The following is a 24,359-nucleotide window of genomic DNA, read 5'->3' on the forward strand; positions in this document are numbered from 1 at the left end:
ACCTCCAGAACTGTACGTCTCTAATTTGTTTTCAAAAATAAAGTCTTGAGTGTCTATTTTAGCATCACAAGAATGGACCACAGCACGATGCTCCCAGTCGCTGATTCCTCTCTACTGTACTTTTGTTGGCAATGAATACAATGAATTCACAAATCTGCAAGCTCTAACCTTTCAATAGGTTGATGTTATAGTTATTTTGAATACAGTGCATTTATCTGAACTGCTTATATTACTGGGTTCCCCCGTAGAGAATGTAAACACTTCCAGCACAGGAATCGGAGTCCTCGCGTCAGCACCCCCAAAGAGTGTACTCAGTAATGAGTCAGCGAAAACTTTTAGAGCAAACCTGTTCTTCTCCCCGGGAAACAAAGCGTTAACCAACGTGCCTAGGGGGCGTGTACATTTCTTAAATGTTCAATGGCTGGTGGGCGGAGCTTCCAAAACGACCTGCAGGACGGTGAACTTTCGCTCGCAGAACCGCTTCTTTCCAGTGCCTGGAGACAACAATCCCACAAGAATAAGGTGAGTGAGTGCGTACATGTGTGTGCGTGCGTGTGTGTGTGTGTACTCCTCTTGCACTGAGTAGTTACATAATTTTGCTAAAGCTACAGTTTATAATCCGCAATTGTTTTAACTTTGTGATTTATTTGCTGTTCACTATCTCAAAGCTTGTTTAGGCCAAATAAAAGGCACAAATTTTTTCTGCCTAGTAGATGAGCGGTTGGTATGGTCTAAAGGTCTTGGTAGGGTTCGTTTTCTCTGCCATTTAAGTAATTAAAAGGCAGGAGGAATTTCAACTGCAACAGATAGCAGTGAAGAAATCTCAAACCCTGCAGACAGGAGCAGAGACTCAGCAGCTGAAGAAGGGGGCTTGCTGGAGGCAAGCAACCACCCACATGCAGCAGACACACAGAGAAAAGATCTGCAACACTGAAGCCACAAAATCTAAAAATCCCCGATCTCTTCTCGAGGGCTGGATTTGTTTGTTTGTTTGTTTGTTTAGTCTCTGAAGACCCCCCCCCCCCAATATAGGGTAATCACTTTAAAGAAAAGAAGTTTCTCTGGCCTGTGACTCTCGTGTAAACCAGCCCTAATCCAGATGGCCTAGAAGGTGTTGAGTTAGTCCCTCAGCAGTGGCCTGCTGCTGGGAGGTAAAAGCCTGCAAGGCCCTGGTTTTAAGGGGCCAGGCTTTTGTCTCAGCCTGGAGGGTATAGAAGAAGCCAGCCATCTTGGAAGTTCATCAGGTTTCTTACATATCCATGGCCCCTCTCCCTGTCTGTCTAACTTCTAGTCTCTCATGATTCTGAAGAAAATAGCAAATGGACATCTATCCAATGGACACGCGTGCGTTGTCTGTGCACAGCTTAAGTATGACTGGGCACACCAAAACACCCTCACACATTATAACTTCAAAAGTTGAAGAGACCTGAGAAACCTGCACATCAAATCCTACACTCTCCTGGCCCTGTGTGGAGTCAGAGCAGTTAGCACTCCCTCCCTGTGACGATGCTCGTGTGTGTGTGTGTGTGTGTGTGTGTGTGTGTGTGTGTGTGTGTGTGTGTGTGTGTGTGTGTGTGTGTGTGTGTGTGTGTGTGTGTGTGTGTGTACGTACTCGGGAGCGCAAATGCCAGCCTTGGGAACAAGAAAGCAGCATCCCGTAGCCTCCCCTGAGACTCATACCCCCTTTTGATTAACAACCAACTTTTCTCAGGTGCAGATGGCTCCTGCCCTCGAAGGAAACAGAACCCAATACCCTTGAAATGATAACAGCCCACTCTTAGACTATGAAAAAGAGACAATTAAGTGTTCCCAGACAGCTGTGGCCAGTTGTAAAACTACACCAGCTTCCTATAGCACAAGGTACTTTTCCCAGGTCGGAAAGGTTCCTTTCCAGCTGCACGTTCCGCCCCGCTGTCAGAACAAACCTGATATCAGGTTTGAAGAGCAGAATTCCTTTACCCTCTCATGGAATGCCAAGGCTTGGAAACCCGGCCTGCAGTTTTTTCCTTTATAAACCCCCTTCACTTAGACCTGGGGGTTCACTCTCTTTCCTGTTTCATCAGGAAGGTTGGTGGCCCAAGCTCGAGCTTGAATAAAGACCCTCATGCAATTATAGCAGGTTGTGATTCCTGATGGTCTCTTTGGGGTTTTTACAATCTGGGCACAACAAAGTAAATACATAAGACTTTTTTTTAAAAAATGATTTTATTTGTTTACAGTTCAAATGATATTCCCCTTCCCGGTTACCCCTCCACAACCCTGCCATCCCACCCCCCTCTGCCCCCTCCCCTTTGCCTTTATGAGGGTGCTCCTCCACCCATTCACCTACCCCCGCCCCCCGACTGTTCTAGCACCCCCCTGAGCTGGGGCATCAAATGTCCACAGGACAGAGGGCCTCCCTTTGATATCAGATAAGGCCATCCTCTGCTACATAAGTATCTGGTACCATGAATCTCTCTTTGGTTGGTGGTTTAGTCTCTGGGAATTCTGGGTTGGTCCAGTTGATATTGTTCTTCCTTTGGGGTTGCAATCCCCATAGAAACCAAATGGTGGCTCACAACCATCTATAAGGGGAACTGATGCCCTCTTCTGGCATATGGGTGTATATGCAGCAGAGCACTCAATAAATACATTTGCCAGGACCCAACGGGGATGACTTTAGCTGAAATACATAAGACTTAAGTGGGGTTTTAACTGAATTTGAATTTGAAAATACTCATTAGTATTTGGGCGTCCACACATGCTCACACATGCACACCACACATACATGCCCACACTCTCACACACATATTCTCTCTAGGAAAATCTCAGTTATTTTTTACCTACTTAGAAAGGAAGCAGGGGCCAGCCATAGAGTACCTTTGTGCTTCTCCGCGTCTCCTCCACGTGTTCAGAAGACTTAACTCAAATGATCGAACACTGGAGTTTTCCTCCTGGTCCTGCACGTGCAGGGAGCTGTGCTAAAATGAAATGCAGGGCTTCTCGAAGGAGCAAGCTCTGGTGAGGTGTTTATCGGTTTGTTTCTCAGACTTGCCCTAGCCTTTAAATACCACATGGCAGCCTGCTTTGTTTATTCTTACATAGCTACAAAGACCCAGGTAGATTTGAGTCTCTTGGCTTTATTTTTTCATCTAAGCAAGTGTATAAACCATTGGTGTTCTATGAACATTAACCAATCGGCTTAATTAATAAGAAGTTTAGTTTCTGAGTATGAAAGATGGGGAGGAGATACCTAATACAAGCTGGGTCAGAGTCTCTGTCCCACAGGGGTGCTGTGTCCCGCAGGAGTGCCATATGGCTGCAGTAAAAAATCCACATAACCAACTGAGAGCTGCCACGAGATCTGGTGTTCCATGTTGACCTAGTTCATGGGAAGAATGGACAATGGTTCCATGCTGACTGCGACCCCCAGGGCAGACTGATTGAATTTTCACCCTAGAATTTTCTTCTCATTTCTTTTCCTTTTTAAATTTTATTGTGCATGGGTGTTTTGTCTGTGTGCATATCTGTGCATCGCGTGTGCAGCATCCAAGGATGCTCGGAAAAGGAAGTCAGATCCTCTGGGCTTGGAGTTACTGAGTGTTGTGAGTTGCCACGTGGGTTTTGGGATGAAGCCCAGTCCTCTGCGCTTTTCACGGTTGAGCCACCTCTAGCTCAGACCTGTAACTTCCTACTAGGCACCTAGAAACTGCTGCTGCTGGTCCCCAAGCGCGCTCAGGAGATTGCCGCCCACTTCTAAAACAGAAGCCAGGCTGACTTCTTTTCTCACAAGCAAATGTTGCTGTAATCTGCGACGGAGAAGGGACATTTTTAGGTTGCTAGGTTTCCATGTTTAGTGACTTGCACATGTGCTCTCCTTTTGACCTTGGAACTAAGCCTTTGTTGGAGCTGAGCTGTGAACCGGTACCTGTGGCCTAACTCAAGCAATTGTATTAGGAGAAGTGTTCTTCCATTTTCTAGAAGATTTTGTACTTCTTTTTCCGTCTAAACTGTCACCCATGATGGCTGCTTTCTGCTCAGTCCAGCTGAGCTGTGCGCTGGCTTCTGGGTTGAGGAGCTGCATATGGGTGCACATTCTCTGATCCTTCTGGGTGGGGTTCAACCCCCAGGTCATCATAGGAAAAGCCCACTTGGCGAACTAGCTCATGGAACTGTGTACACACTTGGACAACTCTTGAGAAGAAGAAACCAGAGTTGAGAAGATGAGTGTGGGTCAGAATGCTGCTGGCATTTGAATGAAATCGGGGACAACTGTCTTTTGTTCTTGGCGGCTCCTGGGGACAAAATTAGTATTTCTACTGCACTTATTTTGTTCACTCTGACAATGTACCTTAAACAAGGAGATAACTGGGTTTACTTTTTGAAGGCTAAACGGACATAGTTTTCTATATTACCAATCTTTAGGTTATACTAAACATTGTTGAATCAAGAAAAAAGTATTAGAAGACCTGCTTTAGGCTTCTATCCTGGCTGGACAAATTTACATGTGCATACAATCTCTGTGTGCTAGCTGTTTCTCCTCCCACCCCCACAACTTGACACAAGCCAGGGTCATCTGGGAATAGGAAACAATTGAATTAAGAATTAAACCTCTGGGGCTGGAGAGATGGCTCAGTGGTTAAGAACACTGACTGCTCTTCCAAAGGCCATGAGTTCAAATCCCAGCAACCACATGGTGGCTCACAACCATCCATAATGAGATCTGACAACCTCTTCTGGTGTGTCTGAAGACAGCTACAGTGTACTTAGATATAATAATAACTAAATATTTTTTTTTAAGAAAATAAGAATTAAAACTCCATCAGGGTGTTTGGCCTGTAGGCAAGTCTGTGGGATGCTCTCTCTGTCTCTCTGCCTCTACATCTCTCTTTGTTCTCTACCCTCCCCCCACACACCTTTTTTTTTTTTTGAAACAGGGTCCTTCTGTGCAGTAATTGTTGTCCTGGAACTCATTATGTAGACCAGGCTAGCCTCAAACTCACAAGAGATCCTCTTGCCTTTTATCTCCCAAATCCTGGGATTAAAATCAAGTTCTACCACATTCAGCTGGGTCATTTTCTTGATTTATGGCTGGTGGTGGGTGGGGCAGCCCGCTGTGGGTGATACCACCCCATGGTTCTGGATCCTTGCCAAAAGATCCTCCTTATTTTGTTTTTTTGGTTCTCAAGTCCACTCCTGCCTTTCAGGATTCTATTGTAGAAAGCAGACTGAGCAAGGATTGAGAAGCAGGCCAATAAGTGTGTCTGCATGTGTGTGTGTGTGTGTGTGTGTGTGCATGTGTGTGTGCATGTGTGTGTGTAACCCAGCACTTCATGCTTGTGAGGCAAATACAATCCCACTGCACTCCTCCTGCCCCCAAACAGGCCAATAATGTAATATTTTGTTTGTTTGTCTTTGCTTTAGTGATACTATTTCTTTCAGTATACTTAACAAAAAAAATATGATAATTTTTTTCATTTGGCAAAAACCTTTATCTTTAGTGTGAGGTTGATCTGATTGGCCATAATGTATTTTATCAAAACATATTATGAACAGCATGTCTAATAAAGCTTTCTATAGACATAGTAAATGCTAAATAATTTTGCTAAATGACCAGATATGTGGAAATGTGCGCTCACGATCCCCTTGCCTCTGCCTGGGATGCGTGTCATGGTGCTCAGGGATCACTTTATGTTTCGTGTAGGAAGAAGTGATTAGTGAAAAAGATAGCACTTTGCAAGTTTAAAAATAATTTAATTCAGAATTTTGTATTTTACAGATATTTACAGTGTGTGTGTATTATTTAGTTTTGTTTTTTGAGACAGGGTTTCTTTGTATAGTCCTGGTTATCTGCACTCTGTAGACCAGGCTGGCCTCAAACTCACAGAGATCCACCTGCCTCTGCCTCCCAAGTACTGGGATTATAGGTGTGTGTCACCACTGCTTTACTTTGGTATTTTCTAACTTGTCATTATGATTCATATATTTTATGCTATTTCATAGATCTCTTTTTACCTGGAAAAAAAATAAAGTCTTGTGGCGGCAATTGAAGACTCCCCAGTTCCCGCAGAATAGCCCACTTCAAGTAGCCTGCCTCTTTGCTGGTGTTAGAAAAGATTTTTTTTTTCAGAGATATTTATGAAATCATTATATCAATTCCTGGTTCCTATCTCCAAATACCAGAGACAGTCTCAATAATGTGACGCCTTGGTGGGTGTGCCTGGTTCTTTTGTCTCAAGCTGTGAGTGACAGCATTTATACAGCGTAAGGCAAACCATGCGTGCACATTGAAATGGCTACTTTTTTGGTTTGTTTGTTTGATGGTTTGGGTTTTTGTTTTTCAAGGCAGGGTTTCTTTCTGTAGTCCTCACTGTCATGGAATTCGCTCTATAGGCCAGGCTGGCCTTGAACTCACAGAGATTCCCCTGCCTCTGCCTCCTGGAATTAAAGGCGTGGACCACTACTGCCCATTTTAATTGGTTAAAAGTAAAGACTGCTATTTCTGCTCAAGAAATGGGACATTGTTGACTGCCTAGCAAAGGCAAGTGCTCCGCCCCAGTCCTAACCACCTGCTCACAAGGCCAACTCCAAATCCCGCTTTTGTGCATTTCTCCATAGCGTGCTCTTGTCTGCGCACCCCACACAGGAGCTTTTCTTACCGTGTTTCATCTCGGCTGTAACTGGTGGCGAAGCGTATGATGTGTACCAGGTTGTTTTCTAAACGTATTTTTTTACTTCCGCCCTTTAGGAAGCTCTGAAGCAGGAGTCATGGCAGCCAAACCTAAGCTCTACTACTTTAATGGCAGGGGACGGATGGAGTCGATCCGCTGGCTGCTGGCTGCGGCTGGAGTGGAGGTCAGTTCCGGGTTGGGGGGATGGAGCATAAGTCCCATCCCCTCCTCCTTCCCTTCCTTTCCACCTGTTTTCTTAGATAAGAAAGGGGGGATTACAGTCACGAGGTGCCCAGGAAGAGGGGAGTTGAGGGCCTGGGATACTCTGAAGTTCCTGGAGATGATGATAACCATAGGGGAAGATTAGCTCATTTCCTCCATTGGGATTGGTTGGTTTTTCTGAGGCCATTTAACCCCTGCCTCAGCACCTCACTCGTGGAATTCATGGCTGCCCGGAGCCCTGGCCCAGATGTACGATCTGCTGACTGGCTCTTACCTTGACTCTAAGTCTCCTCGTGGACTTTATAGAAATGTCTTCAAACCGCTGTCTCTCCCAGTATGAATTCTGTTTCCCCGGAACAAGGTTCACTGCTGTCTTTGTTTCCCACTTTAGAGACTCTGCCCTGGTCTGGTCATCTGTCCCACCCCATCTTAAGATACGTAGGACAAAAACACCCTCGAAAAGCTTTAGATGGCTATAGATGGAGGCTAATTACAGTTTTAGCCATCAGTAAATGAGCATAACCTCGCTTGAGTAGGATCTTTGGATATATCAGTCTCAAAGATAAACTTAATTTGGCCTCACATGAAGGAAAAATTATGAAGCCAAAGAAGGAAAAGAGAGGAAACGAAAGAGGGAAAATCATTGGAGAAGTCTGGGGCAAAGACAAAAGTTTGAAGTGAGAGAAGAGCTAGGTGAGGTGAAGCAAAAACGGAGAACAGCTTCTTAGGGACCCTTGATATAGGAGATCCGCCCAGATGTTGTCTTGTCCCTTCCAACCAGTAGCTACCCTCCCACCCACTCACCCCCAGCTCATGCATCCCAGGATAGCTATGCATGCAGCCAACACATCAGTAGACGACAACAAAATGTCACAATGTCAAAAGGTTGGACACCCCTGAAAGCTAATCTTTAAATACACACCCTATCACACTTACAGAGGGGAGCTGACAGCTTTCTGGTTCCCTTTTAGATTTTATTCTGAAGGCCATAAGGCATTTCTGAATGGTATCTGAATCTCTCTCTCCCTGCTTCCTATCTTAAAGTTATAACAATGGCTCTCTGTCTTTAATCTAGTTTGAGGAAGAATTTCTTGAGACAAGGGAACAGTATGAGAAGATGCAAAAGGGTGAGTCTTGACACCATCTTACTGGAAAAAATAAAAAAACTTGTTTCTGGAAATATTCATGATGTAGAACACAGGTCTCAGGAATGACTAGAAAAGAAGAGCCATTCCTACAAACCCTGTCTGCCTGGTGCAAAGTAATGTATGATCTCTGTAGCCTTTATACATATCAGGTATCGGACCAATCTAACCTCAATCAGCATATCTATTTTTCTTGGTGTTTTTAATAGATTTGTCAAATTACGACACAAAGGATAGAATTAAGACTAAACCACATGCAGTTTTTACTTTTAAATGTTATTCTCTGATAGTTCTACTCATGTATATAAATTATTTTGATCACGTCTCTCCCCTGCCCCATCACCCTCTCTTCTCCTCTCTTCCTTCCACTGAATGCTTTCTCTTCCCAGCCAAGTTTCCTTCCTATTCTTATCTCTTTCTTTTTTAAAATCACTGAATTTAGTTAGAATTGTTTGCATGGTTGGGAGGATATTTACAAGGAAATTTACAAGTGGCTGCACCACTGAAGAATATGACTCCTCCTCTTCCTGTATCTATTAACTATCAATAGCTCCTCAAGGAACCGTGGGGCCCTAAAGCCCCTCCTCTGTCCGTGATGGAATGTTGATGGACCCAGTCTTGAGGTAGTCACAGTAGCCATAGCTGCTGCGATTTCATGAGTGCAATGATCCAGAGACACCATATTACAGCACCCCCCCCCCCCCATCCCCTGCCTCTTGCTTGTACATACATCTAACCTCTTTTTGGCAGTCCTGGAGAGAGTGATATAAATCTCTCCTATGTAGGCTCCCGTCATTTTCTCAGCTCTTTGCAAGCTAAGGAGCTTCTGTGTTACTTGTCACCCACAACAAACTGAAACAACTTTTGACCAAGGCTTGACTGTAGTGCTAATCTGTGAACATAAATATAAACATTTAGGTGGTAGTTGGATAACACATCCATTTAGCCAAAGAAGCAGATACTTGCTTGAGTTTATGACCTCGTTAGCCACAGACCTTGGATGAAGTCAGAGCATGAACCCTTTCCTATAGAAGGGGTCAAAAATTCAACCAGAAAGTAGTGGATTATCTCCATAATAACCATACCACTATTATACCAGTTAGCACATTTTGTTAGGGAGGTTGGTACTGTAGCATGTGTGGTTTACAGCTGGGAGAGACTGCTGATGGTTTTCCCCCCAAGTTGCCTATGCTATGGCATGATGAAAGCTATTTCATGGTGAAAGCTAGCCACAGGAAGGGGTTTCCAGTTCAGTTCAGACTTGATTTCTCTGTGTCCTGAAGCCAAAGTGAGGGTGTCTTTAGAAGTAGGCTCTACCATCTAGCTCTGGTGTGAAACCTAGAGCATTGCACTAGCTTGCATTATTGGGGGGCTTCTGGGACCTCCCAAACCAATGACTTATAGGGGGCACTCCTTTACCTATTCCTGGGAACAGCATTTATACATCCCTTCAGTGTATCTTGGTTCCCACCCTCTGTCTTTTAAAAAATATATTTAATTAAATTACTAGGTTTCCATATGGCTTTTTCATATCACCTAAGTTTTGGTTTACCCTTCTCTTCTCCCCATGACTGAACATTGACAGGCCCAGTCTTATGCTGGCTTGATGCAGGCAATCTTAGCCACTGTGAGTTAGGGATTATAGCGGCTATATCATGCCCAGGAGCTATCATATCATATCCTGTTTCCCCCTTATTTGGCCCTTATGTTCTTTCTTCCCTGTCTTCTGCAATTTTTTTTGAGCCTTTTCCACTTCTCCGTTTTTATCACTTGCATTCTCTTCCCATCCTAAAGCTCTTGAGTCCCCTCCCCTCCCTTTTCTAGCTTCTAAGCCTTTACAGATACTCCAAGTTAAGTATTAAGCACAAACATCTAAAACCTTGAGGCTAGGATCCACATATGAGAAGGAACATGTGACATCTGCCTTCCTGGACCTGGGTTTCCTCACTCAGTACAATGCTTTCCAGTTCTATCCATTTTCCTCCAAATTTTATACCTTTCCTTTTCTTTAGTGCTGAGTAGAATTCCACTGTATGTATGGACCACATTTTCATCCTCCATTCATTAGTTGATGGGCGTCTTGGCTGGTTCTGTTTCCCAGCTAGTGTGCACAAGAGAACAGGGAACATGTATGTGCAAGTATCTCTGTAGGAGGAGATAGAGTGTTACTATGTAGTCTAGGGCTGTCCCTGGATTTGCTATCCTCCTGCCTCAGCATCTTGAGTGTGGACCATCGTGTTTGGCTTAAACGAGTTTTGACCAAAAGAAAAAGACCAATCACTAGTATTATGATCCTCAGAAAATTTTCTCACACTTGGAGGAAAGAGTAGAACGCCATCAGCATTGCTTAGACTTCCCAGAGCCTAACCACCACTGCCGTCGCCTAAGGATCACATCGTCCCCACTGCTGCTGCTCAGCCGTCATGAAATTGCCACAGGCTGTCGCTAACAATTGTACAGCTCTTGTTTCATTTCTGTAGGATGAGAATCATCTGTCCACAGTTTAAGCATGCCGGTAGATCTCCCTGATGTGAAAAGCCATAACCTCCCTTTCCTCAACTCCTTTGCAAGGACTTGGAAATTTTTCTGAAATTCTTTCGTCTCTTTGATTCTAGCCTCTGGCTCATGGTATGGGTACTAAAGGATACAGGTGCCCGCACTAAGTGACTGTAGCTCCATAGCCCTTTCCACAAGCATTCCATCAGACAGTGCTCCCAGATCGTTCCTATGGTGCTCCAGCCCTCCCTATGATGTTGCTATAGCACTGAGGATGCCCTCCTAGGCCCCACTGTTCTGAGCAGGACACAGCATGGGACAGCAGTGAAGCCTAAACAAAGTCAGAAAGTTCACTGTCATTAGCTTAGCTGTTCGGAGACCGTGTGAGTTTGGTAGATTACACTCTCTTCCCTTGGCCTCTGAGGTGCCTTCTGTAGTAGAAAAGAATTAAACTAAACAGTGTCAAAGCTATTTCCCTGCTTTCTTGATCTGGGTTTTTAAAAAAATTTCTCTGAAGAAGATGGTCAACTTCTCGGAGCAGGCATCACTTCTAACCGGTCTTATTACTCCTGACACAGCACAATGGTCAGCACTAAGTTAGCCATTCAGTGTTGAATGAATATGGAAATCTGGTGATGTAATACAGCAGGAGAGCCTTTCCATTCATCATCATCCGATATTTGCAAAGAATGGTTTCAAGGTCACCCACTTAATGCAACTATGTAGATGGTCAGACATTTACACCTCAGAAGGCAGACCCAGAGAAGCCAGAGACTTGCCTAACACTTCTGGGAAGAGAGGGACACTGGCTCTTGGAAAGCTGTCATTGTTTCTTAAAGTGATGTTCACCATCTTGCAGTACCACTGAATCAAGTGAACATCATTAGAAGTCAGGGAAATAGGGCATAATGGAGCGTGTCTTTTATCCCAGTGCTTGGGAAGCAGAGGCAAGCACATCTCTGAGTGTGATGCCAGCCTGGTTAACATAACAAGTTACAGGACAGCCAGGGCTACTCAGAAAAGCCCTACTTCAAGGAGAGAGAGAGAGGAGTGGGGAAGGAGGGAAGAAGGGACAGAGGGGAGAGAGGTCCTACGGCTATACCAATGTACTAGTGAAGTGTGGTTCCAAGCTTAGGCAAAGTTTCTTACTCATGTGGACAGTGTGCTGGTATTAAAGGAAATTGAGAATATATTCCCTTCTGCATGAGAAGAGCACCATGATTATCTTCACGTACATTATAATCACAGGTTACAGTAGACCTTTGGTCAACAATGGACTACATACACAAATGGTGTTCTCATAAGATGATTCTAGTGACTCTGTAGGCATCTTAGTTTGTGTCCATTCACTATACTGTGTCCATACAAGGACGAAATCACCTAACGCATAAACCTCAGAATGTTTTCCTGCTGTTAAGCAATGATAAACTATAGCTATTGTAAGCAGTCACTCACTAAAGCTTGCTTTTGATTCGCTTTGATTAATAGGTACTGTGTCCTTTCATGCTTTTAAATCCAGCTATAAATAGATACTATTATTAGCAATAGGATGCTGAAGCTCAGCTAAGTAACTTGTTCAAACATGCATAGCTACGGTGGATTGAAAATGATATTGAACCTAGGACTGTATATGATGTCTTCTTGTTGCTGTGTCTGTCCTTCCTGCTGTCATATGTGCCTGTAAACTATATACTTTGGAAAGGATGCATACTCTCAGACTTCAGTCCCAACTCAGAATATGGAGGGCAAGGGATTCTTAGCAATCTTTCATGCCAAATGCCCAAAGAGTTTTACAGGACTTAAGCTTTGAGGCCCAGAAATGCTAGCTCTGTGTGTGTGTGTGTGTGTGTGTGTGTGTGTGTGTGTATGTATGTGTATGTATATGTATATACATACATACTTACATGCATATATGTATATATATATTAGAATAAATATAGAAAAATCTTGTTTAAATTGCTACTGTCCAATACACAAAAATGCATGAAGTAATCAAAGCTCAGATTTGACACAAAACAAATGATTGGCATTTCCTTATCTACTGGGGCCTGTCATTCATGCTTATAACTGAAAACTAGAAACCATCCAGTGGACTTGGTTGGACCATCCTGCAGATGGACTGCAACCCTTGAAGCCATTAAAGATGAGTATCTTACCCCTCTCTTTCATATCCCAGATGGACACCTGCTTTTCGGCCAAGTACCCTTGGTTGAAATCGATGGGATGATGCTGACACAGACCAGGGCCATCCTCAGCTACCTCGCTGCCAAGTACAACTTGTATGGGAAGGACCTGAAGGAGAGAGTCAGGTACCGTAGTGTTCCTTCCAGTAGTAAATGTTTAACCAAGCGTCTGTGGTCACACACTAACTGAAACTGGTCCAACAGGAACTAAAGGGAGAAAGTGAGGGAACAAAGGGGAGATGTTGTTGCTAGAATTGGCATAGCTTGGGTTGAGAACATATTCCACACCCTCTAGTCACACTAGTCAGCTTGTAGTATTCTCATATTCGTGCCTAGCAAGCTATGTTCTCAGAAAATGACCTACTAAAGTATTTTACATGAAGGTGCAAATGACCAATTCGGCAAAGAAGCCTTGCACATTATATTGATGATCAATTTTTGCTATCAACTTGAAACAGATTTCACTTAGCAAGCACTGGTCTATGGGGATTCTGGGTAGCTTCTATCTGGCCTAGGCTGGAGTTATCCCAGCCAGACTCACCCATATGTCTGCTAACCAGTAGTTAGTTAGCCAGGTAGCTCTGGATTTGGGTATTGGCTGATTATCAGTTTGGAGGAATAGGCCACTTATCCGCATCTGGGTGTTCTAACCTTCTCATGACATGCAGACAGTTCTAAGAGTGGCAGAGTGGAAGCCTTATAAGCATTGAACCCAGGATGAGTCGCTCGTATTTCCACCTTACTCATTAGTCAGTCACAAGGGCAGCCTGGGGAAAGACCTGTAGATGGAAGGACCTGACAGGACTCATCATAAGTACTGGAGGATGACAAGCTCGAGGTTTGGTGTTTTTCCCTTGCATCTGTATACCACAGATATCTGCTCTGTTATATGCTATGCCAGACCTGGCTAAGGATAGTTAGATTATTAAGCCATATAGTTTAGTTTCATGTAGATAAGTAGACTTAAGGCAAAAAGAAAGAAAATGAAAGAAAAGAAAAAAAAGAAGGAAAATTTCATCTATATTTGGGGTTAAGTAAAGGGTCCCTAAGATCTCATCATAGCAAACACTGAAGTGGCAGAGTGGTCAGTGCATACAGACGTTATGGTAATAGAAAAATCCCAGGTTCCATTATTCAGAAAACAGAGAAAGGTCACATAGGAGTGAGCAAAGCTCAGAAGCCCAGCAGCCATCTCTCCACCCCCACACCTTCCTCCTTAAAGCAGATGGCAAGAGACACAGTTCCACAGCCTGTGAGTAGCATGCATTCTCATTGTTTTGATATATAGTCCCCCAAGACAGGGTATCTCTGTGTAGCCCTGGCTGTCTTGGAACTCACTCTGTAGATCAGGCTGGCCTCGAACTTGAACTTACAGAGATCCACCTGCCTCTGCCTCCTGAGTGCTGGGATTAAAGGCGTGTGCCTCCACCTCCTGTTTTGATGTATACTTTTTATTAAGTGGGTGGGATTTTTTGGTTTTATTTTGTTTTTTTGTTTTTAATAATCTCTAAACCATCATAATCCCACTCTGCTTGTGGTAGATTTTCAACATGTAGGCACCTGCTACCTTTCATACATCCTTTCAGTCAGCAAATGTGTTCATTTCTCATCTGGTTAGATCTGGCTTACAGTCCAAGGTTCCTTTCCAATGGGCCACTCTGGTGTGTTTTCAGGATTGACATGTATGCAGATGGCACCCAGGACCTGATGATGATGATTGCCGTGGCTCCATTTAAAACCCCCAAGGAAAAAGAGGAGAGCTATGATTTGATACTGTCAAGAGCTAAAACCCGTTACTTCCCAGTGTTTGAAAAGGTAAGCTTGTACACCACCTGATATGCAGAATATTTAAGAATAAGGTTGTTCAAAAAGATAAACAAAGTTTGGACCAGGGGGTAAAGACCTCTGATCTCAAATCTGAGAACTTGGTTTCAAATCTGAGGACTCCAGTGGTGGAAGAAAAACACCAACTCATACAAGTTGTCCTCTGGCCTCTTCATGCACATCATGGCACATGCATCCCTCCATACATAGTTGCACAACGTAAAACAAATGAAAATATTAAAAAAAACAGGCTGTATCAGAGCTTTCCTGTTATAGGGTCTGTGGTAGTTTGAATGAGAATGGCTGCCATAATCTCATATATTTAAATACCCTTTTCTTTTTAAGTTTTGACCCTGTTTTAGTTACTTTTATATTACTATAATAAGACATCATAACTAAAGCAACTTATAGGAAGAAGAATTTATTTGGGGCTTATAGTTTCAGAGGGTTAGAGTCTATGACTATCATGGCTGGGAGCATAGCAACAGGCAGGCAGGCAGGCAAGCATGGTGCTGGAGCGGTAAGATGAGACCCTACATATTAAGATACAGTTGTGAGATACAGAGAGCCTACTCGGAACGGTGTGGGCTTTTGAAACCTCAAAGCCTGCCCCAGTGACATGCCTCCCCCAACAAGGCCACACTCTAATCCTTTCAAATAGTGTCACTCCCTGGTGACCAAGTACTCTAATCTATGAGCCTATGGGGCCATTCTCACTCAAACAACTACAATTTTTATTGTGTTTAATTTGTTTGAAAATATTATTTAAAAATGTAGACTGTAAACTGAAACAACCATTCCTCATCACAGAGGGGTCTAAAAATTGGTTTCATGAATTTCCATCCAGTTTTTCAATATAAATAAAGGCATTTTCTTTTCATTTATAGATAATTATGGTTATATTGAAGATATTTATACCACTATCTTATTACTTAGAAGATGTTTCAAAGCAGAATTTCTATATAACTACTACTTGGCATTAACAAATATCAATTCTACTACTTTCTTGCTTAAGACCTTTTTCCAATCCTTAAATTTTTTTAATTTAGATTTTTTTTTAAATTGCATGTATGAGTATTTTGCCTGTGTGAATGACTGTCTGTGTATCATGTGTGTACCTGGTACTCATGGAAGCCAAAAGAACTGTCATATCCCCTGGACCTGGAGTTACAGAAGGTATATGTGCTGTGAATCACTGAGATGTTTATCTAGACGTTTCCCAAGTTTTCATATATATTATCCTCTCTTTGTGGAGTGGACCATCTTTTATGTATTTGATACTCAAAGCTGACTGTGGTGTCTTTTTATATTTGCTTTCCACTGGGTGTGGAAAAATTTACTTTTTTTTCAAGTTTGGTCTTCTAATTCCACTAGTGACTTATTTTGTGTCGCAGCAGCTGGGCTCTCGATAGTTGTAGCTCCCGTGTCTCTGTCCTGGTGGATACAGTTTTTCTTTACTTCCCCCATGCTTTTCAAAGATTGTGGGTACTTCACCACACAAGAGCCTTGACAATCACTGTCCGTTTCCCAAAGAGTGTATCTGTCCATGGTTCGTGCTTGAGAGTTGGTTTAACCCTTTCTTGCCAGGACTGGAGATCTCACACACACACACACACACACACACACACACACACACACACACACCTCACACAAAAGCTTCAGTGAACCTCTCAGGACAAGAATACAGATAGGCAGATCATCATGACTGCCATTAAATTATGTTTGTTCTTTTCTGTAGATTTTAAAAGACCACGGAGAGGCTTTTCTCGTTGGCAACCAGCTCAGTTGGGCAGACATCCAGCTCCTAGAAGCCATTTTGATGGTGGAAGAACTCAGTGCCCCTGTACTGTCCGACTTCCCTCTGCTGCAGGTAGGATGCTGTTGGGCGTGGACACCTCACTCAGGAAGATGCAGCTGGAGTAAAGCCTGCAGTAATAACCGTCTGGAAGCTGAACTTAGAACTTAAGGGAAACCGGCTCATAAAGCATTGTTACCTTCACTCCGGTCCTTTGTTCTCACTTATACTATAGGGTCTGTCAGGGAATGAAACTTCATATGACGGGAAAATGGGGGTTTGAGGTTCCAATATGAACATTTAAACTGCCGGGGCACGTAGCTCACAGTTAAACACATGACCGGCATGCATGAGGCCTTAGTTCAGTCCCTGATAATTGCTAAACTATCAGAACATTCAGAGCTTTTTTCAGCAGTCTGAACATTTTTACTGACTGAAGCAAGAATGTTAATCTTTTGTTCTTCCCTCCTGGCTCCTGTGAGATGATGCTGTTCACTTTTAGTGGCCCTCATGCTGGGCCACCTTTTGGTCACATGGCCCCAGCTTGTGGGGAAGAACCCGGTGACTGTCACACTTACCTGGCCCTTGCTCCAGCTCCTCACATCGCTCTCAGAGAAAACCACTAGGCGTTGTCTGTTAAGAACAGTTGTTTCTAATTAGTTTCTTCTAATTAGTCGCGCTGGAAATACAAACCACATTTAAGAGCAGACTCCATGCCCAACAATAGACAGCCAATACAAAACTCATTGATATTTTTGGAGTTTTGTTTTGTTTTGGTCTCATATTGCTTTATCTGGGCCCCCTCACTGGTCTTTTGCCTCTATATTATGTTTCTGATTTTGAGGTTTTATGAGTTTTGTTTGTGTGTGCATGCCATCTGTCTGCATGTAAATGTGTTTCTCCTGCTATTTCTTACGGTTTTTTTTTCCTTTTATTTGTTAGTTAGTTCTTCTTGTTTTACCCATGTTTGTTTGTCTTTTATTTGCCTTTTGTTTTCTTAAGAGAGAGAGAGAGAAAACGGAGGTATGGTGTTGAATGGGTGAGGATGTGGGAGGATCTGGGAGGAGAAAGATAAGGATGGAAAAACATAGTGGGGATATCTTGTAGGAAAATCACCTCCTCTTAGGACAAAATCCTGATTTCCTAATGGTTATGACAGCTAATGGGCCAGCCCCTCACGTCACTGTTTCTGGTTTCAGGCATTTAAGACAAGAATCAGCAACATTCCTACAATTAAGAAGTTCCTGCAACCCGGAAGTCAGAGGAAGCCTCCTCCAGATGGCCCCTATGTTGAGGTGGTCAGGACTGTCCTGAAGTTCTAGTGCAGCGTGCTTTAAGGTGGCACCCACAAGGTTCCAATTGCAGTGTCACCACAGGCCAGCTGCAGAGCATTCCAGAAGCAAGGTATATAGATCCCAGGAGTCAAGCTCTTCAAACAACAAAACCACTCTGCCCACAATGACAAATGCCAATTAAATACAGTGGAAAACTATTCTCGTTGGAGAGGTGTTTGTTTTGTTTTCAGCTTGTTGGCTGTGGATGACAGTCTACAAATGTCACAAAACCAGAGTCGCTTATGAAGAAGTGGTAGGCAGACAGACAGACAGACAGGCAGGCAGACAGATGTATTCAGGACATTGAGCTAAAGTGTGTCTGTATAAAGGTCAGGACCATAACTAGGTTGCAGTGGTGACTTAGTAGCAGAGGATGGTTTCAGTATCTACACTGGCTTCTGAGAACTTGCGATGCTGAAGTGGGAGCAGAAGGAACGTCTGGGACACTACTCTGAGACCCTATTAAAGAAAAACACCTTGCACATCAGACAGTCCTCTTCCGGCAACAAGAGCCACGGAAGCTCAGGTTTTACTTTGCCTAGACATTCCTAGAGACCAGCGGGACCAACACATAGCCAGTGAATAGTTCCTTATTCAGGCTCAGCAGAAGCCTCCTCAGCCTTGAGGTGCTTTCTTTAAATGTTCCTATTATGTCCCCAAGCCATAGGTTAAAGCTGGACCCCACGCAGGGTTCATTTGATGGGAAAAGAAGAGGTGGGGATGTTACTGTGACTTTTGGTGGCTTCTGGTCTAGAGAAAGCTCCTGCTAGTAGTTTGGAAAATGTGATTGCCAGCTCCAAACTCCTCCTAGGACAACCTGTCTGTTCTTAAAAATTACATTTATTTGTTTGTTGTATGTGTGCGTGCACGTGCGCATGTGCCCGCACACATGCATACACACACATGACACAGAGTGCATATGGAAGTCGAGGACAACTTTTGGAAGTCACCCTGAGAGTTGGACTCTGGTTGATGGTTTTGTGGGCAAGGATCTCAACCTGCCGAGCGTCTTACCAGCCCCCTGTCCTGTCAACTTCTGGTATGTATCATGCCTTTTCTTGTGAAATAACTTAATGATTTGGACTTTGTCCCATTTCTGTAGGGCCTCCAAGGAGCAAGACTGCACTAATGTTACAGCCTGCTCCACTCAATCCCTTCTCCTTTCTTCAGATGATGGGCTGCATACCCTGGTACATGTGAACCTGGGTCCCTTCCCCCAGAGTGGTATTCTGTAGTCATCAGCTTTGCTGTAGGCAATGAATACATAAAGCAATTACTTTCCTGGGTTCGAATCCCTTTCCTCATCTTGTCAATGATATACTTCCAGCCACCGTAAGCCAAGGACCACCTATACCTCCTGCTTCTTCCTTTGTGGCTATCTTTGGCTCCACTGCCTGTACGTTGAGCAGAGCCTCACCCAAACCCTCAGGAGTTATTACTGGTCTCTAAGGAAAAGTGAACCTCAGATAACCCAATAGCATTAGGGAGCTTTTGAGGCCCCACTTTCCTTCCTCCACTTTTGAGTCTGAGTTTTGGACAGAGAATAGAGGTACTGGATTGACATGACCGTAGGGATGGGGCTTGGAACAAGGAGGCCCTCAATTCTATTTGAAAAGGTACCAGCATGGCAATTCTGTCACTACCATTGGTCCCTGTCTTACCAATGAAACACCGTGACTAAAAATCAAGATGGGGAGGAAGGATTTCTTTGGCTTATGCTTCCACATCCATAGTCTATCATTGAAGAAAGTCAGGACAGGAACCTGGAGGCAGGAGCTGATGCAGAGGCCATGGAGGGGTGCTGTATACTGGCTTGCTCCCCATGGCTTGCTCAGCCTTCTTACAGAACAGACTACCAGCCTAGGAGTGGGCTGGACCCTTTCCAATCAATCACTAATTATATAGCCTACAAGCTGGGCGTAGTGGCATATGCCTTTAATCTCAGCACTCCAGAGGCAGAGGCAGGTGAATCTCTAAGTTTGAGGCTAGCCTGGTCTACAAAATGAGTTCCAGGACAGTCATAGAGAAACCCTGTCTCCAAAACAAAATAGACCTACAGCTGGATCTTACAAAAGTATTGAGGCATTTTCTTTTCTTTTTCTTTTATTGGATATTTTCTTTATTTGCATTTCAAATGTTATCCCCTTGCCAGGTCTCCCCTCTGGAAACTCCCTATCCCATTTCCCCTCCCCCCTGACTCTATGAGGGTGCTCCCCCACCCACCCACTCCTGCCTTCCCACCCTGGCATTCCCCTACATTGCGGCATCAAACCCCAACAGGACTAAGGGCCGCTCTTCCCCCTGATGGGCAACAAGGTCATCCTCTGATACATACAGGGCCACAGCCATGGGTCCCTCCATGTGTACTCTTTGGTTGGTGGTACAGTCCTTGGGAACTCCAGAGGGTCTGGCCATTTGATACTGTTGCTACCCCTACAGGGCTGCAAATTCCCTCAGCTCCTTCAGTCCCTTCTCCAACTCCTCCATCGGGGGCCCCACACTCAGTCCAATGGTTCGCTGTGAGCATCTGCCTCTGTATTTGTCAGGCTCTGGCAGAACCTCTCAGGAGACAGCCATATTAGGCTCCCATCAGCAAGTACTTCCCAACATCTGCAATAGCATCTGGGTTTGGCGACTAAAGGAAAGGTCTCTGGATGACCTTTCCTTTAGTCTCTGCTCCACACTTTGTCTTCATATTTCCTCCTATGAGTATTTCCCCCTTCTAAGAAGCACTGAAGTATCCACACTTTGGTCTTCCTTTTTCTTGAGCTTCACATGGTCTGTGAATTGTATCTTGGGTATTATGAGTTTTGGTGCTAGGGCTGGAGAGATGGCTCAACGGTTAAGAGCATTCACTGCTCTTCCAGAGGACCTGAATTCAATTCCCAGCAACCACATGATGTTTCACAACCATCTGTAGTGGGATCTGATGCCCTCTTCTGGTGTGTCTGAAGGCATTTTCTTAATCGAGTCTCCTCCAATGACCCTAACTTACATCAAGTTGTCACAAACCAGCCAACACAGACCCTCAAATGAATAGGTAATCCTTTGGGGCAAATGTAAAATTCTGGTCTTTTCCTCCTATGTTGATTGTCTCTGGTAGACAAGAGTTGCACTCAGAGTTGTCATCCTAACTGGGTTGGATCCAGAGGATCTGGCTAGAACCAGGCAAAGAAAACTCAGAGAAAGCTCACCCCAAGCTCTGCTTTTCCTCAGCATGCAGTCACTCACATGCTATCTGACCTGTCTGGGAACAGTATTTCCTGCACTCTTTGTTAAGACATGAAACTCCCCAGTCAGGTCTGGCAACGTTCACAGGGACAAACGGGATAAAGAAGTCTGAGTATTTACTAAGTGACCACACTCTGGGTGTGACCTCTTGGGCTTTCTCCTGTGCAGTTTATCCCCATGAGATAAGCTGCCTCAGAACAGCAGCCCACACTGCTCTGCAAGCCAAGGCCAGGCAGGGCGTGCATCGCGTGAAAGAGTGTTGTGACCATTGCCTTTGGCTTTTTCATTTAGTATTTATGACAAGTGACTTTCCCTGTGGCTTGGGAGGTTTGGGAGGGCACACAATCAATCAGACTTTTACCTAGCAACCACTCTCAGAAACTCACCTCATGTACCATGAGAGTTACTTTAGGAACTTCCCACTTGAAATGACATCAGCTAGAAGCCCTGTTGAAACTGCTCTCCATTTCTTTCCCAACTACCCATGGAAGCGATCAGTGTAGCTATACATGAGGCTACTATGAATCTTAATGGGAAGTAAAAATGTCAATGAAAAAGTAGGATGGGGGGGGTCGGTGCAGAAAGAATCAAAGTTGAAGAGTTGCATTAAGTTAAAATGAAACTATTTCAGTTGAAAGTTTGCCAGGGAATTATGTAAGTCTCTTTCTGGTGCTGGGGACTGAACAATGAAGGGCCTCGAATGTGTTTGCCCGGTACACTACCACTGCTCTAAGTCCAAAGCACCAGAAACACCATTTTTCATCTTTACTCATTTCTTTCTTTCTTTCCTTCTTTCTTCCTTCTTTCTTCCTTCCTTCCTTTCTTTCTTTCTTTCTTTCTTTCTTTCTTTCTTTCTTTCTTTCTTTCTTTCAAAAGCTCAACATCTTTATTATATGCAAACAAGGACATACACATACACAGTGCTCCATTCTTGGTACCAGAAGCAACCTTATTCTACTTACTGACAAAGGCAATCTGTGGCCTCCAGTTTACAATAATAGTAGCAGGAATGTAAATACTCCAAGCAGGCACTTGTAGCAAAGGGGACTTCCTTAGGCTGCCTTTGGCCCCTAAGTATGTCCAGCAGCTCTGGACAAAGTTGCTTAAATCTGTGTTTAAGTATCTTGATACCCTCATAGCATCCCAGAGGGGTGCGGTACAGCTCCTGGGCCAGCTGGCTCAGCGTGGCTGTGTGACAAAGAAAGTTCTTCGGGACAAGCAGAGAGAGATCATGATAGAAGTTGACTTTGAGGAGCTGGGAGCATTGGCTCAGGGCAGTCAAGAGGGCTTTGAAATGAGAAATGAGCAGCCCTTATTCTACATGGCTCCAGTTCCAGAGTTTGCAGGGTACTTGAGACTTTCCCAGGGATGAGCCCTGGAAGCTCATGGCTTACATCAGATAGAAAGAGAGCATTCAGGTTCCGATGCTTGTGCTTACAAATATTCAGACAAGGGGGCAGGCGCTTGAAGTCTGACTGTAAGAGCCGAGGGCAGTCCGTGATTGACAAGGTCTCCGAGGGGGTGGTCAGGCAGTTGAGCCACTTGTCAAGGGAGTCTTCTAGAAGGTAGCTATCACTCAAATAGAGATTCTGGAGACAGACGACATTGGAGTACAGAGACAGCAACGTGCTTTGCCGCTCATCTTCCTGGTCTTCACAAGCAGTAAAACTGAAGGGCTTCATTCCCTCAGGGCTTCATTCCCTCAGGGCTTCATTCCCTCAGGCGTGAGCGTGTGAAGGTTACTCATCCCCTCCAGGTGAGGAACAAGGTCTACCAGGAATTCAAGCCACCATTGACTCAGCCGTAGCTCCAGGATATAGTTTAAATCCACCAATTTAAAGATCTTTATCACAGTAGAGACTGGGGAGGCACAACTGTGGAGCTTCCTACAGCACAGATGAATGGAACATTTTCTCTGCTGGACCCACTGCAACAAGTATATGGTCCATTCATCAAAACTGGCCTTCATTAGTTCAAACATCGGTTACCACCTTGAGATGTATCTTCCTCCCAGGGCCAGGACAGATCTCCACTGGCTGCTTCTGTGCCATGATCTGTGGTGACCGGTTATCTCCACGGGATCCAGCTTGTATACTCCAGAGGTCACGGTGCACATTCTTCCTCAAATCAAACACTCTGAGTTTGCAGCCACTGGAAGGAACCTTCCATGTGACCAGGGCATTCAACCCTTCAAGCAGTGCTTTCAGTCTCCAGGTGAGGGTCCTCTATCAGGGCTCCTATAGGAAGGCATGGGAAGGGCCAGGCAGACACCATTGAGGTCAGGACCTCTGTACACCTGTCGGTGAAGGCCCCCTTGAACATCTCTGGGAATAGCTGACTGGCAGTTCCTTCAAAGCAGAAACGGTTAAAGCTTCCTCCTTCAGTAGAGTGTGTCTTGCCCGCTAAAAGAGTGTGGGTCAACTCGCATTGTGACTGGTTTTCAGGGAAAATGATCCTGATCTGAACACGTTAAAAATCTCTAGATCCCAGCAGGGGTAAGTGGTGACTCCAAGTGGCTCTAGGTTCCAAAACCACTCTAGTCGCCGGGCGTGGTGGCGCACGCCTTTAATCCCAGCACTTGGGAGGCAAAGGCAGGCAGATTTCTGAGTTCAATACCAGCCTGGTCTACAGAGTGAGTTCCAGAACAGCCAGGGCTACACAGAGAAACCCTGTCTCGAAAAAAACAAAAACAAAAAAAACAAAAACAAAAAAAATCCAAAAACAAACAAACAAACAAACAAAACAACAACCCAAAACCACTCTAGTCATTTCAACAAGTATTTTGAAGGACTGGAACCCAGAGACATTTCATTTATTTTCCTCATCCCCAAAAGATGGGACATCTTTGTTTCAGTAATAGTCCAAAGCAGAGGCTGGTAGCATGAGGTTGGCACACATTAGAGTTCTTCTCAACGACATTCACACATGGTAAAAACTCCATGGGAACAATATGAAGGAGAGTCATACAAAGTAAGGACCATGGCAGGGGACCATGGCCATTAGCAGGCTGGGACAAGGCTGCTCTTAACTTCTGCCATCTCTCCAGGCCCTTGTATTGTTGGACGTATGTACTGGATAGTGGCTATCTTAGTTAATCGTCTATTGCTGTGGTAAAACACCATGACCAAGGCAACTTATCAAAGAAGGTGTTTAATTTGGGACTTCCAGTTTCAAAAGGTTAGAGTCCATGACCATCCTGGTGGGGAGTATAGCAGTAGGCAGGCAGGTAGGCATGGCACTAGAGCAGAAGCTGAGAGCTCACATCTTGAGACACAACCACAAGGCAGAGAAAGTGATACTAGGAATGGCACAAGTCTTTTGAAACTTCAAATCCCCCCCCCCCCCATGACACACCACCTGCAACAAGGCTACGCTTCTTGATCCTTCCCAAATAGTTCCACTAACTAGAAACCATGCAGTCAAACATATACGCCTACGAGGACTATTCTTATTCAAATCACCACAGTGGTCAACTTATC

General features: G+C 44.3%; 1 protein-coding gene and 1 pseudogene across 1 annotated transcript; one reads left to right on the forward strand and one right to left on the reverse strand.

Annotated features, from left to right (window-relative positions):
• Positions 1 to 423: 423 nt before the first annotated feature.
• On the forward strand, positions 424 to 17,807 carry Gsta4 (glutathione S-transferase, alpha 4). The gene is made up of 7 exons (NM_010357.3): positions 424 to 522; positions 6,728 to 6,834; positions 7,948 to 7,999; positions 12,690 to 12,822; positions 14,370 to 14,511; positions 16,259 to 16,390; positions 17,515 to 17,807. Exons 2-7 carry the CDS (start codon positions 6,748 to 6,750, stop codon positions 17,635 to 17,637), a joined length of 669 nt encoding a protein of 222 aa, NP_034487.2. The 5' UTR covers positions 424 to 522; positions 6,728 to 6,747; the 3' UTR covers positions 17,638 to 17,807.
• Positions 21,757 to 23,398, reverse strand: Gm3126 (predicted gene 3126; annotated as a pseudogene).

The sequence above is a fragment of the Mus musculus genome, chromosome 9 (genome assembly GCF_000001635.26).
Source record: "Mus musculus strain C57BL/6J chromosome 9, GRCm38.p6 C57BL/6J".
NCBI lineage: Eukaryota > Metazoa > Chordata > Mammalia > Rodentia > Muridae > Mus > Mus musculus.